Raw genomic sequence first — 12,597 nt, 5'->3', positions numbered from 1 at the left:
GTCTGATTCTGATTCTGAATCATCCCATGTTGCCATAAGACCTTTCTTCTTATGAAATTTCTTCTTGGGATTTTCCTTCTGAAGTTTTGGGCACTCACTTTTGAAGTGTCCTGGCTCATTGCATTCATAGCACACGACCTTTTTCTTGTCATTTCTTCTGCCTCCAGAAGATTCTCCTCTTTCAGGCTTTTTTGAGCTTTTGAAGCTCCTGAACCTCCTTTGCTTGCTTTTCTAGAGTTGATTGACTCTTCTGGAAATCATGGACAATTCATCTTCTTCTTCTTCTTCTTCTGATTCTGATTCTTCAGAATCTTCTTCTTCAGCCTGAAAAGCGTTAGTGCATTTTTTAAAATTAGATTTTAATGCAATAGACTTACCTTTCTTCTGAGGTTCATTTGCGTCAAGTTCAATCTCATGACTCCTCAGGGCACTGATCAACTCTTCCAAAGAAACTTCATTCAGATTCTTCGCAATCTTGAATGCAGTCACCATTGGGCCCCATCTTCTGGGCAAGCTTCTGATGATCTTCTTTACATGATCAGCCTTGGTGTAGCCTTTATCCAGAACTCTCAATCCAGCAGTTAGAGTTTGAAATCTTGAGAACATCTTCTTAATATCTTCAGCATCCTCCATCTTGAAGGCTTCATATTTCTGGATTAGAGCAAGAGCTTTAGTCTCCTTGACTTGAGCATTTCCCTCATGGGTCATTTTCAATGACTCATATATATCATGGGCAGTTTCCCTGTTAGATATCTTCTCATACTCAGTATGAGAGATAGCATTCAGCAAAATAGTCCTACATTTATGATGATTCTTGAAAAGCTTCTTCTGATCATCATCCATTTCTTGCCTTGTAAGCCTTACGCCACTGGCTTTCACTGGATGTTTGTAACCATCCATCAGAAGATCCCATAATTCACCATCTAGACCAAGAAAGTAACTTTCCAGTTTATCTTTCCAGTATTCAAAGTTTTCACCAGCAAATACTGGTGGTCTAGTATAACCATTGTTACCATTGTATTGCTCAGCAGAGCCAGATGTAGATGCAGATGTATTTGTTGGAATGTCCGCCTCCCCCTTTTTCACAATGTCACTAATCCTCTTTCGTTTAAGAGCATTACCACCCCCTCTAATATTAAATGATCCAATTATCATTTCAAACTATTTGAAAACGCCTTCTTCCCCGCCCCACTATCCGCCTCCTGTACACTGCATTCTTCCCCATATATACTGCCCAGCTCCTTCCCTTTAGTATCCCTCACTCCCAAAGCCTCAATAGCTCTAGATAACTTCTCACCTCCATCCACATCCACAAAGCCCCACTGTCTAGCATTATTAGCTTCTTCCAGTATAGGTTTCTTCCGTTCTAGTTTGGTAAGAGCTTAAAGGACATAATTTGGAACTTCAATTTTATCAAGATTGCTAGCAAAATCAAAGTGATGAGGATATAATTTATCTTAAGAGATAAATTTATAAACAGGATGAGAGATGCAAGAATGCTTACCTTTTCTTAAGGTAATAAGTCTATCATCAACTTTAACAATGGGAATATGCTCAATAATCTCATTAATTTTTGTGTTTTAAACCTTTAAATTTAAGCTAGAATTATAACAATCTTTTAATTGTTGCAATCCTTTCTCTTCCTATTTTTTATTCCTCCAAATGAAGACACACAATTCACATATTTCTAGAGGCTATATTAATGCATAGGGATGACTAAGAGGTTGTTCTGACATCCGTAGAGTAGTGGAATGAGATTTGGGTAATTCAAATTGGTTAGAATGAACAAAGGCAAAAAAGAGGGTTGAATATTGGACAAGACTGACACAGACAACGAAAAATTAGAACTAGGATCACATTATCACAAGGCTTCAATATCCCAAAGTTGGTATTCTTGTGTAAAATGTCCCCCTAAATACTAGTTTTGTTATAAAATGGTGAAGGATAGAAAAACACTTAGAAAGGGGGGGTTTGAATAAGTGTAGTTTCAAAAACTCGTAAGATAAAAATAATTTGCACAAGTATTTTTATCCTGGTTCGTTGTTAACTAAACTACTCCAGTCCACCCTATACAAGGTGATTTACCTCAACTGAGGATTTAATCCACTAATCACACGAGATTACAATGGTTTTCCACTTAGACAACTTCTAAGTCTTCTAGAGTCTTCTGATCACAACTTGATCACTCTAGGAACAACTGCTTAGAGACCTTCTAAGACTTCTCTAGAGTATACTGATCACAACCCGATCACTCTAGTCCTTTACAATTTAATGTAAACAAATTCTAAGAGTATTACACTTGCTTCTTAAAAGCGATAATCACAAACTGTGATATTTCTCTTACAGATTTAAGCTTAGACTCACTAAAGTATTACAACAGTAATGTAGTGAGGTTGAAGATGAAGTTTGATAGCTTTTGAAGTGAACAGCAAGATAGTATCAGAGATAGTTCAGAATTCGTTCAAAGTACGTCCAAAATTCGTAACCTTGCTTCTCATCAGAACTTCATATTTATAGGCATTTTGAGAAGATGACCGTTGGGAGCATTTAATGCTTTGCGTACTCCGTACAGCATTGCATTTAATGTTTCACTCTTTTGTCAACTACCTCGAGCCTTGCGTTTGTTGTGACTACTGACGTTGCAGTTAATAGCTTCTAACGTTCCTTTTGTCAGTCAGCGTAGCTTGCCATCTAGTACTTGATTCTGATTTGTTCTTTGTAAATACTACGTTGAATATCAACAGAGTACAAACAGCTTGGTGCAGAGCATCTTCTGATCTTCTGATCTTGATATGCTTCTGAGCGTGATTCCATGACTTCAGTGCTTCTACTTCTGAACTCAAGTTCTTCTGATGCTTCTAATAGACCATGCTCTGATTCTGCTTGACCATCTTCTGATGTCTTGCCAGACCATGTGCTAAAGTTGCATACTGAACCTTCTGAGTCAAAGCTTCTTAGCGCTGATTTGTGCATACTCTTTATATATTTCCTGAAGAGGAAATTGCATAGGATTAGAGTACCACATTATCTTGAGCAAAATTCATATACATTGTTATCATCAAAACTAAGATTATTGATCAGAACAATTCTTGTTCTAACAAATGGTTGGTTTTTAAAGAATGTAACGTTCATTGAATTTTAAAGTTTTTTGGATAATTGGGGAATAACATTTTTATCCTTTTTTATCAGGAGAATATCCTAGAATATGTACTTAAGATACCTTGGGTCAAGTTTACTAGCTTATTGGTGGACAAACACACAACTATCAAATACTTTGATTAGAATAGTGGATTAGACATGATATGAGGAAAATAATAAAAAAACATGGACTGGAGTTTGGAATTTTAGTACACTAGAAGGCATTCTATTTATCAACTCGGTGGTTGTTAAGATAGCTTCACCCCAAAAGAATTTTGGAACATGTGTGGTGAACATTGAAGATCTAGCAACTTCAAGAATATGTCAATTGTTTTCTCTCTTTCACCCCATTTTGTTGTGGGGTTATCAATGCAAGAGTTTTGATGAATGATCGTATGAATGTCCAAATATTCTCCAAGATATTTTTCAAAATATTCTCTTGCATTATCACTTTTTGGAACATGAACTTTTATATGAATCCGAGTTTGAAACATGATATTAAATTTTTGAAAATTTTGACTAAGTTCGGACAATTCTTTCATTGGAAAAAACCATATTATTCTATAATTATCATCCATAAAAAACTCAAACTATCGAGATCCAATAATGTTTTTTATTGAGATATGCTATATAACACGACTCCTATACCCTACGAATTTCGATGACCAACAATTAGACTGATGGCAAAAATGAATGAGAGATAGAAAATATTTGATAAAAGGAAAAAAAAGGCTTATCTAACGACTTGAAATGATTCATATGCAATCGTTCTTGTTGGTATCCGTACCAACAAGCATTTTCCTTTTTATTTTATATGGCCCCTAGACATTACTATGAATTACTAAAAAAGGATGAGAGACTTCATAAGGCAACATATAATAATAATAATAACGAACATTTTTAGAGAATTGACAAACTTCACATTGGAAAACTTAGGATTTTTATTTTTAAATAATGAAGGAAACAATTAGGATTTTTATTTTTAAATAATGAAGGAAACAATTTGTGAAGATACATAAAGTTGGGGTTACCTAGACGATAATACCATAACATAATGGCACTATCCTTACTTGACTGGTTGGATGAGCTAACACAAGTTGCATTGTGAGTTTATCTTATAAGAGGATGACCTATTGTGAGTTTATCTTAATGAATCATCCTTTTTAATCATATTCCTTCACAAAGACTTTGAGACAGAGCACTAAATTCGACTTGTACTTAATTATGAGACACAATAATTTGCTTTTTATCCTCTAAAAGACTAAATTTACTCAAACAAAAGTGCAATAACCTGATGTAGAGCGTTTGTTAGCCACAGGACCTACCCAATCAACATCTGTGAATATTTCAATTTCTTTATCTGATGTCTTTTGGAAAAATAATCCTCGACTTGTTGTCATTTTCAAATACCTTAGAATTTTGTATACTTCTTCAATGTATTTTCTTATGTGGGGCTGTTCATGAAATGATTCATTGTATTCACTATAAAATTAGGGGTAATGTACACAAAAAGATGGGTAGTGTACATTAAGTCAATCACATAACACTATTTAATTTTTATATATTTAATTATTTATTAAATAATACATTTGTTTGTTGTTTTCAAGACATTTTACACTAAGGGTAATCTTACACAACTTTTTGAATTGGGTAAATAAGAATTCACCAAATAATAAAATAAAATCAATTGTAAATGGTCAGATGTATCGGACTAGTACCTCCCAAATATGCCTGGTTGCATGGTCATTATAAATTGTTAATAACGACATGTCGTACTAGCCTCTAGGATATGTCTCCTCATGATGTTGTTCCTACACCTCATGATCTTCTACTTATGGCTTGGAGGATTTAGCACTCCCAGATTTGATTTTATTTTGATGCCCATGCCTAACATAGGAAGTCGATGAGACTTTGTTTCCCCTCATGTAGTCTTTGAAAACATCCTTATCCATTACCGAAAAATTTACAAAATCATAAACAAATCAACTCATTGAACAACAATAAGTCACCACATAGGAAATTAACACATATAAAACAGAAAATGCATACACTCTTTAACATTTTGGGTTACAGAATTTGAAGGCATGTAGAACAATGTATGCTCGAATTATACAATCGAAAAATATGCATAATGGTGCATGCTCGATTTCTATAATCTAAACAAAACTAGCAAAACAGAAGAAAAAACAAACCAATAATACTCAAAATTGAGAAAATATGTACTAAACTCTTGTTTAATAGTTGAAAACTACAAAAACATAATGAATTTGATCAAGATTAGATGGAAAATAAGACAATGTAGTGGATTTTGGATATTGGATTTTAGTTTTTTTCTTTTATTACTAAAATGAAAATGAATAAGTGAGAGGGAATAGGAAATGGGGTTACATGGGGTGTTCAAATTATAAAATCTAAACTCCCAAAAAAACATGTTTTAAATTATGAAATGTTAACAATTTAAGAGTGTGTTTTGAATGAAGAAAAATAATTTTTAAAGAAATTTAAAATAATTTGATCAAAATTTATTGTTTGGATAAAAAATATAGAGAATTATTAAAATAAAGGAAATTTATAATTTTTTTTGTCCAAGCTAAAATTAAAGAATTTCAAATTAAACAAAAAAAAAAGGAATTTGAAATTTCTTTATCACTCTATACATTATGAATTTTAAAATCATTATAATTAATCTTTTCAATTTTGCAAGTTGGTCCCATATTTATTAAAACAAATTAAATTGTCCCCCAAAAATTAAAAAAAAAATACAAATAACTAATTAGCTCTTAAAAATTTTTCTCTAAATTTTTTAAAATTGCAAATTGGTCTCTAATTTTAAAAAATTTATTTTAACAAAAATATTTTTAAAATTCATAAAAATAACACATAAGTTTAACAATGTAATTTTAATATTCTATTAAAATTAAATAGATTTCAAATTTTGATTAAATTATTTAAATTGTTTAAAACTCTAAATTCATTCAAAATTTTATATTACGTGTCATTCAAAGCATCATAAAAGCATTAACAAAATGAAACTTTCTTAATGCCCCATATTTTCTATCACACCCACAATACAATAATACCCTTAAATTTTATAAATGTCTTTTCGGACGCACCTCGAACGCACACAATTCACTCGTTTTTGAACAATACCCAAATTTTATGACCAAATTTATTTTAAAAGTACATTTTTAAAGTGTCTTAAAATGATTAATGATAGATTCGAAGATTTATTTTTCCAAAATTTAAAGGACAATTTTTTATTTTTTATTTTTCTATGTCCCTTAAAAAAATTATATTAAAGTGGGATTGGGTAATTTCAACCCATTTTAAATATGGGCCAAAATCAATAGTAAAGGACCCATTTGCCCAACTCTTTCCCGTTTATGTAATCAAACTTCAAATTCCCAAATCCCTAATATTCTTCATTCTCCACTCTCTTCGGTAAAACTCAGGTTCTGATTCTCACAAATTTCAACTTTCCTTTCTTCTCATCATCTTTAGTTTCTACCATATACTTAACATCAACACTGTGTTCCCCTTTTCCTTTGATTTTTCAGTGAGTTACAATGGTTGAATCGCTCTTTGAAGATATTTTCAGAGTTGAGAAATTGAATCCAGATGACAAAAAGTTGTTCGAAAAAGGTACTAAAACTTTTTTATTATCATTTTTTTTTCCGATTCTCTGATGAGGAAAATGTGATTTTTTATGCTGATGTTTTTGTTTATATGGTGGTTAAGTTAATCGCATTGAAGCAAGAAGTGAAAGGTTTGATATGTTTATGCACTTAGACATCAATTCTGAGCTGTATCCGTTGAAAGAGGGACAGAAGTTTTTTCTCAAGGTTGTTTCAACACTCAACCCTGATGGTACCCCTGATACTGGCTACTATAATCCGGTAATCAATTTCATTACTTATTGTTTGTTATTGTTTGTTATTGTTCTGTTACATGCATTCTTGTAGGAATCAATTTGAATTAAAATGTATGATGATAAATAATAGTGTTTTTTTTTATTGAAATGATCCTGTTATAAGGGAAATGATATAGTTAAGATTAACTGACAATCACTAACAGTAACCTTTGTAAACCAAACTTTCGCATTGAAAGTATGTGCGTGTGTGTCTGGTGTTTGATGCGTGTCTGTATCTATCATTGACATGACACTGATACATCTGGTTACATTCTATCACATCCGTGTTCTTAAATTATAATGTAACTAGTTCATTGGACTTACCTAATCAAACCTTTCTTTTTCTTAAATGGATTATAATGGATGTCAAGAGAACCATGGCGTAAGATTATACACCTTTCTGCAATGTTTATGTGTATCTTTCATGTGAATTTAATGGATAGTGCATATGGTAGTGATAGCCTCAAGCACACAACACAGCCTTTTGCATCACAAGTTATAGGATATACTAATGGATTCTGGTTTTTGTTAGGTCATCTATAACCTACTATAAGTGCCCAGGGTCTTGGTTGTGTACCTAGACGCTCGAGTTTAATAACCTTGCGCAGGACCAAGCAGTGTTGTCAAATATTGGTTGGCGGATGGATATATGCGGTGGATTTTTTGAAAACTGATATGGAAAATTTGTGAAAGATGGTGGCGCTATGGTGCTGTATGTCAACCAGCATTTTGGGTTCTGGGCTTTCTGCTATCCATCATAGATAACATTGGGGTCAAGCAAAAACTACACTATTAAATAATTTAGAGGGTGAACTAGTGTTTTTGGCTTATGAAAAAGGTATAGATGTAGGTAAAAGAAGCTAGGATCATTAAATTGTAGCTCTCAAGTGACACGGTTGACAAGTATAGGGGAAAAAGTTATTGACAAGTAGGAAAACAGTCATGCTTTTTTTTATCATTTACAATTTATACTGCGCTTATGATCTTTCCTTTTACTACCCTAAGATATTTTTATTTCAAAATTAAAAACAATTGCAGCTGCTCTTAAAAATTTTAATGCGAAGTAACATTACTTGCAGTGACGGTATAGTAATGTGAATAAAGTTTGTGCGGGTAAAATTACTGTGATCTGTAGCTTTCATTTATAACTGTAGTTTCTTGTGCCCTTGGCCATTTTCTCTTTTTATGCTTGCTACTTCATTCCTTTGATTGCTGTATGTTAAATCGTTAATCCTTAATTTTCCTAACAACAATCTGCTTCTTTTTTTTTCCTTATAATTCCTTAGGGAAATCGCCAATCTTTGGCTGATACCTTTGAATATGTCATGTATGGAAAGCTCTACAGAGTAACCGAGAGCACTGGGCGTGAAAAAGCGTAAGTCTTTAGCTGCTTGAATTCATCACGTTGTTTTTAATAGTACTAAGTGGCGTATGCTGTTTTCAAGTGGTGCAGTTCACTTGTTAAGAGTAATTGCTTTCTCGAGATTTAGAACTAGAACGTCAATCCGCAGATGTTTTTTCTCGAGCAACTCCCCAGTTAGAGTTTGAATGTTATGTTTGCATTATGATTTAAGGCTGTGCTGTGGCTTATTTATAGTCTTGGTTGTTAATTTTATTTTTGGCAGAGAGTTGCTTATTTCATTTGGTGGGCTTCTGATGATGATGAAGGGAGATCACTCTCATTTCAACAAGTTTGAGCTTGATCAAAGGTTGTATCTTCTGATTAGGAAAGTTTGAAGATCAAGTTAAAACGTTTCTAACATCAATGTTTGGAAGGTTTGTTTACTGTTTGTAATACTAATGCGAAGTCTCTGAGATCTGATGATGTTTTAAAAACAAATAGTTGGACCTTGAAGTAACTTTTGGCAGAAATTATCCAAACAAAATGTAATTTGGCGCTTAAAGTTTGATTTCAGACCAAGGATTGTAGCATGATTAACCATCTATTTTGGACTAGTTTCTAGTAAATATGTTTTGGTTAAAATAAATTTCTGCTAGGGTCATTCTTCTAATGGATGATGCTGTACAAAGCAATTAAGAACACATATCTTTGAGCTTTGCTGTGGAAGTGTACTGTCTCCTTTATGTAAATTGAGGGTTGGTTCTTGGAAAGTGATAATAGGTTGAACTAACTGTCCTGGTGCACCTCTGTACTGCTAACCCTAATTTCTTTTTCATATACCAATATTCCTTCTAAAAATTAAAGATCCTTATCCCTGCATAATAGATTTAGATCTCTAGCTTCTACTTCTCTATCTTTCTCTAATTTTCTTATGTCTGTTTCTTGATTTATTTTCTCACATCTTTTTCTTTTTAAAAGAACATCATCATTTTCTTTATAATATACAAATATTATCTAAACTCACACTATCTTTTTTTCATAAAAGTTAGAGAACTCTTAACCCCACATATTGGTTTTGAATCCTCTAATTTTTCCCTTTCTACATTTCTCTAACTCTCGTATTTTACTTTCTCACTTTTTTTCTCTCTAATAAATATCACTATCAAAATACTAATATTGTTTAAAATCACTCTTTCTCTTTATGTTTTTTAATTTACTTTCTTTATCACAATTTCTTTTATAATATACAAATATTATTTAATGTCACTTAAACTTTTTCTCCTAATATTTGTATTGAATGGTAGGAAATAAGCTTTTTTTTATTCCCACTTGTAGCTTGTAAAACGAAATGACTATTCATAGACTAACTAAATTCCAACTACATGATAGAAACTTAAAAAATTATCCAACTAGTAAAGAAAATTTTATCAATGCAATCTATGATATACCTATAAATCTGTCAACTATCAAATTTATAAAGATGAGTATGGTCAATCATATAACTTGTAAGGTTTCTTTGAATTCGTAATCCAGCCAAAAACTGCATTTGAAAAAAAATTACAATTGAAACAAATATGGTCATGTACTATTCATGTAGATTTTTTCTTTTATGTATATTAATAAAAAAATATATATAAACTACTAAATGATATATTCATAGAGTATATGTATATATCCCTTTTATTTGCATATATACTTATCTAAAGTATATGTATAAGAGATGTATCTTATATTCATGTAATCTTATCTAAAACAGATGATATACACTTAAAGCTAGTAAACATAAAACAAAATTAAACTTCTAAGCTATATGTTAAGTTCCTTCACCTAAGAGGTATATACATATCCATTTTATTTACACATATTTATATGTAGCATTATGAGCTTCCTGATACTCTGTCAGCAAATGTTTCATTCCCCTTATAAAAAATGTCTTTTTTTTTCTTCTTTATAATTCTCCCGTTACAATATTATTGCAATATTTATTATAATAATAATAATAATAATAATAATAATAATAATTATTATTATTATTATTATTATTATTATTATTATTATTTATTCTTATATTCTTATTTATGAACTTTTATTTTATTCAACTACTCCACTCATTCTAATTAATAAGAGTATTCTAATAAATGATATTAATTTTATTATTGAAACCAACACATCTAATTATTTTCTTAATAATCTCAAATTGCTCTGAAACGGAGAGAGTATTATTAATAATTATTATAGTTAGAAAAATTTAATTTTAAGTATATGATATGAAATTTTTTTATATTACTTGTGCTTCTAATTTAAAACATCAGTTAATGGTTTTAATATTTTGTATTATTATTTGATTATTTAAAATAAATAAATAGATAAAATAGATTTAAAATATTATATTATTATTAATTAATATTTATAATTAGTTAATAATTAATGAAATTAGTGGAGTTTCATAATACATTTTTTATTTGTGTGCATGTGTGTGATTTAGCGATGAAATGCTTGGGTCTTAAGAGTATACTCCTCTCAAGGTCTCAGGTTCAAAATCCGCTAGGTTTAAATTGCTTATTAAAAAAACACATTTTTTATTTGATTTGAAAGGTATAATATTAAATTACTTTTACTAATTAAGATTTGTAATGATACTTATATCAAATTGCTTATTAAAAAAAACATATTTTTTATTTGATTTGAAAGGTATAATATTAAATTATTTTTATTAGAGATGACAAGCATACCCAAATCTGCGGGACCCATCCATACTCGAACCCGAGTCAACGGGTAAAAATCCTAATTGACTGGATTTGGGTTCGGGTGCCACCCGATATTTTGGGTGTAGATTTGAGTAGTGTGAAACTCATACCCGAAACTCGAAATCACACCCGCTTATAAATATATTATATATTATATATTATATAATATATATATATATATATATATATATATATATATATATATATATATATATATATATATATATATATATATATATAATATTATATTGTAGGAAATAAGTATTTTATGTATTTTGTTGAAGGCTCGGGTTTGGGTGAAAAAATCTGAACCTAACGGGTGTGGACGTGAGTGTTATTTTGCTACCCGAAAAATCTTTGGATTTGAGTTTGGGTTCGGGTGTCGATTTCGGATGTGGATTTAGATAGTGTGAAACCCGCATCCGATCCGATCCGTTGCAATCCCTAACTTTTATTAATTAAGATTTGTAATGATACTTATAGTTAATGATAGTTTTGAGTTTAAAATAATATATAGTTGTTCTAAAAGTTTAGGAAGCGAGATTAATAACAATAAAAAAAAAGAGTAATGGATGATTTAGTAATTGTAGTGGTATGTAGAGAGATAGTTAAATGGTTAGTGACAGTGATGATATGTAAAGACAAAAATAATTTAAACATTATAAAATTATAAAATATCCTATTTATTCTCAAAAAATTTAGAGAAAGAATATAATAGAGGAGAGATGTTTATAATATTATTTGCGGTGTATATAAATCATATAATATTATAAATATTTTTATTATGTAGCATGATTTGTCATGTTTTACAAAAATTTTGTCATTTAAAAAATTGAAACATAATTTATTTTAAGTGTGAAAGTATAAAAAATTGATTAAAACTATTTAAATTTTAAATAAGTAGATCAATTTCATAAATTAGATCAAATAAGGGGATTAACATTGTAATTAAGCGTAATATTTTTTAATTTTAAATATAAAAAATAAAGTTTCATGGGAAAATAATACAAGTTCAAATGAAAAAGGAAATGAAGTTGTAAGGACAAAAGCCATCTGTCCCAAAAAAAGACATCTATGTAGTTTAGTGGAAGGTTAATCAAGGATCTTGTTAGTGCTCTTATTTTTCTAAAAAAAAATCTTCATTTCAAGATCAATATTAGGGTATTGTTCGTTATATCCCATGACCTACTCACATATCCTATCCAAATTTTAAAATTCAGAAGCATCCAATACACAATAAATTTTCTAAAAAAACACGTTAAATCATAGGTTAAATTTTGGATTTTGAAATATGGATTAACAACTTACGGATATTGAAACCGAGACGCGCTTCAACACACCGCTTTTTGAAACCAGAGTGTTTGAGGTTCTTCTAAGAGATATCGATAGGAACAATCATCTGAATAGGTTCAATATCATGTATAACATCTTTACTGTCAACCCTTTTTTTAGATTCAGAA

General features: G+C 30.5%; 1 protein-coding gene across 1 annotated transcript; it reads left to right on the top strand.

Moving 5' to 3' along the window:
• The first annotated feature begins 6,516 nt into the window (after window positions 1-6,516).
• LOC131621119 (DNA-directed RNA polymerases II, IV and V subunit 8B-like) lies at window positions 6,517-9,093 on the top strand. Its single transcript, XM_058892338.1, has 5 exons — window positions 6,517-6,590; window positions 6,696-6,780; window positions 6,877-7,034; window positions 8,335-8,423; window positions 8,674-9,093. Exons 2-5 carry the CDS (start codon window positions 6,705-6,707, stop codon window positions 8,783-8,785), a joined length of 435 nt encoding a protein of 144 aa, XP_058748321.1. The 5' UTR covers window positions 6,517-6,590; window positions 6,696-6,704; the 3' UTR covers window positions 8,786-9,093.
• Window positions 9,094-12,597: the final 3,504 nt, after the last annotated feature.

Source organism: Vicia villosa, linkage group LG1 (assembly GCF_029867415.1).
Source record: "Vicia villosa cultivar HV-30 ecotype Madison, WI linkage group LG1, Vvil1.0, whole genome shotgun sequence".
Classification (NCBI taxonomy): Eukaryota; Viridiplantae; Streptophyta; class Magnoliopsida; order Fabales; family Fabaceae; genus Vicia; species Vicia villosa.
This window is presented reverse-complemented; position numbering and strand designations above follow the sequence as displayed.

What these genes read in the sequence shown, in the direction of transcription:
- LOC131621119 (XM_058892338.1), top strand. Translation starts at nt 6,705, where the DNA reads ATGGTTGAATCGCTCTTTGAAGATATTTTCAGAGTTGAGAAATTGAAT. An exon ending in CAAAAAGTTGTTCGAAAAAG is followed by an intron (nt 6,781 to 6,876) that starts GTACTAAAACTT and finishes ATGGTGGTTAAG; the next exon opens with TTAATCGCATTGAAGCAAGA. An exon ending in AGCACTGGGCGTGAAAAAGC is followed by an intron (nt 8,424 to 8,673) that starts GTAAGTCTTTAG and finishes TATTTTTGGCAG; the next exon opens with AGAGTTGCTTATTTCATTTG.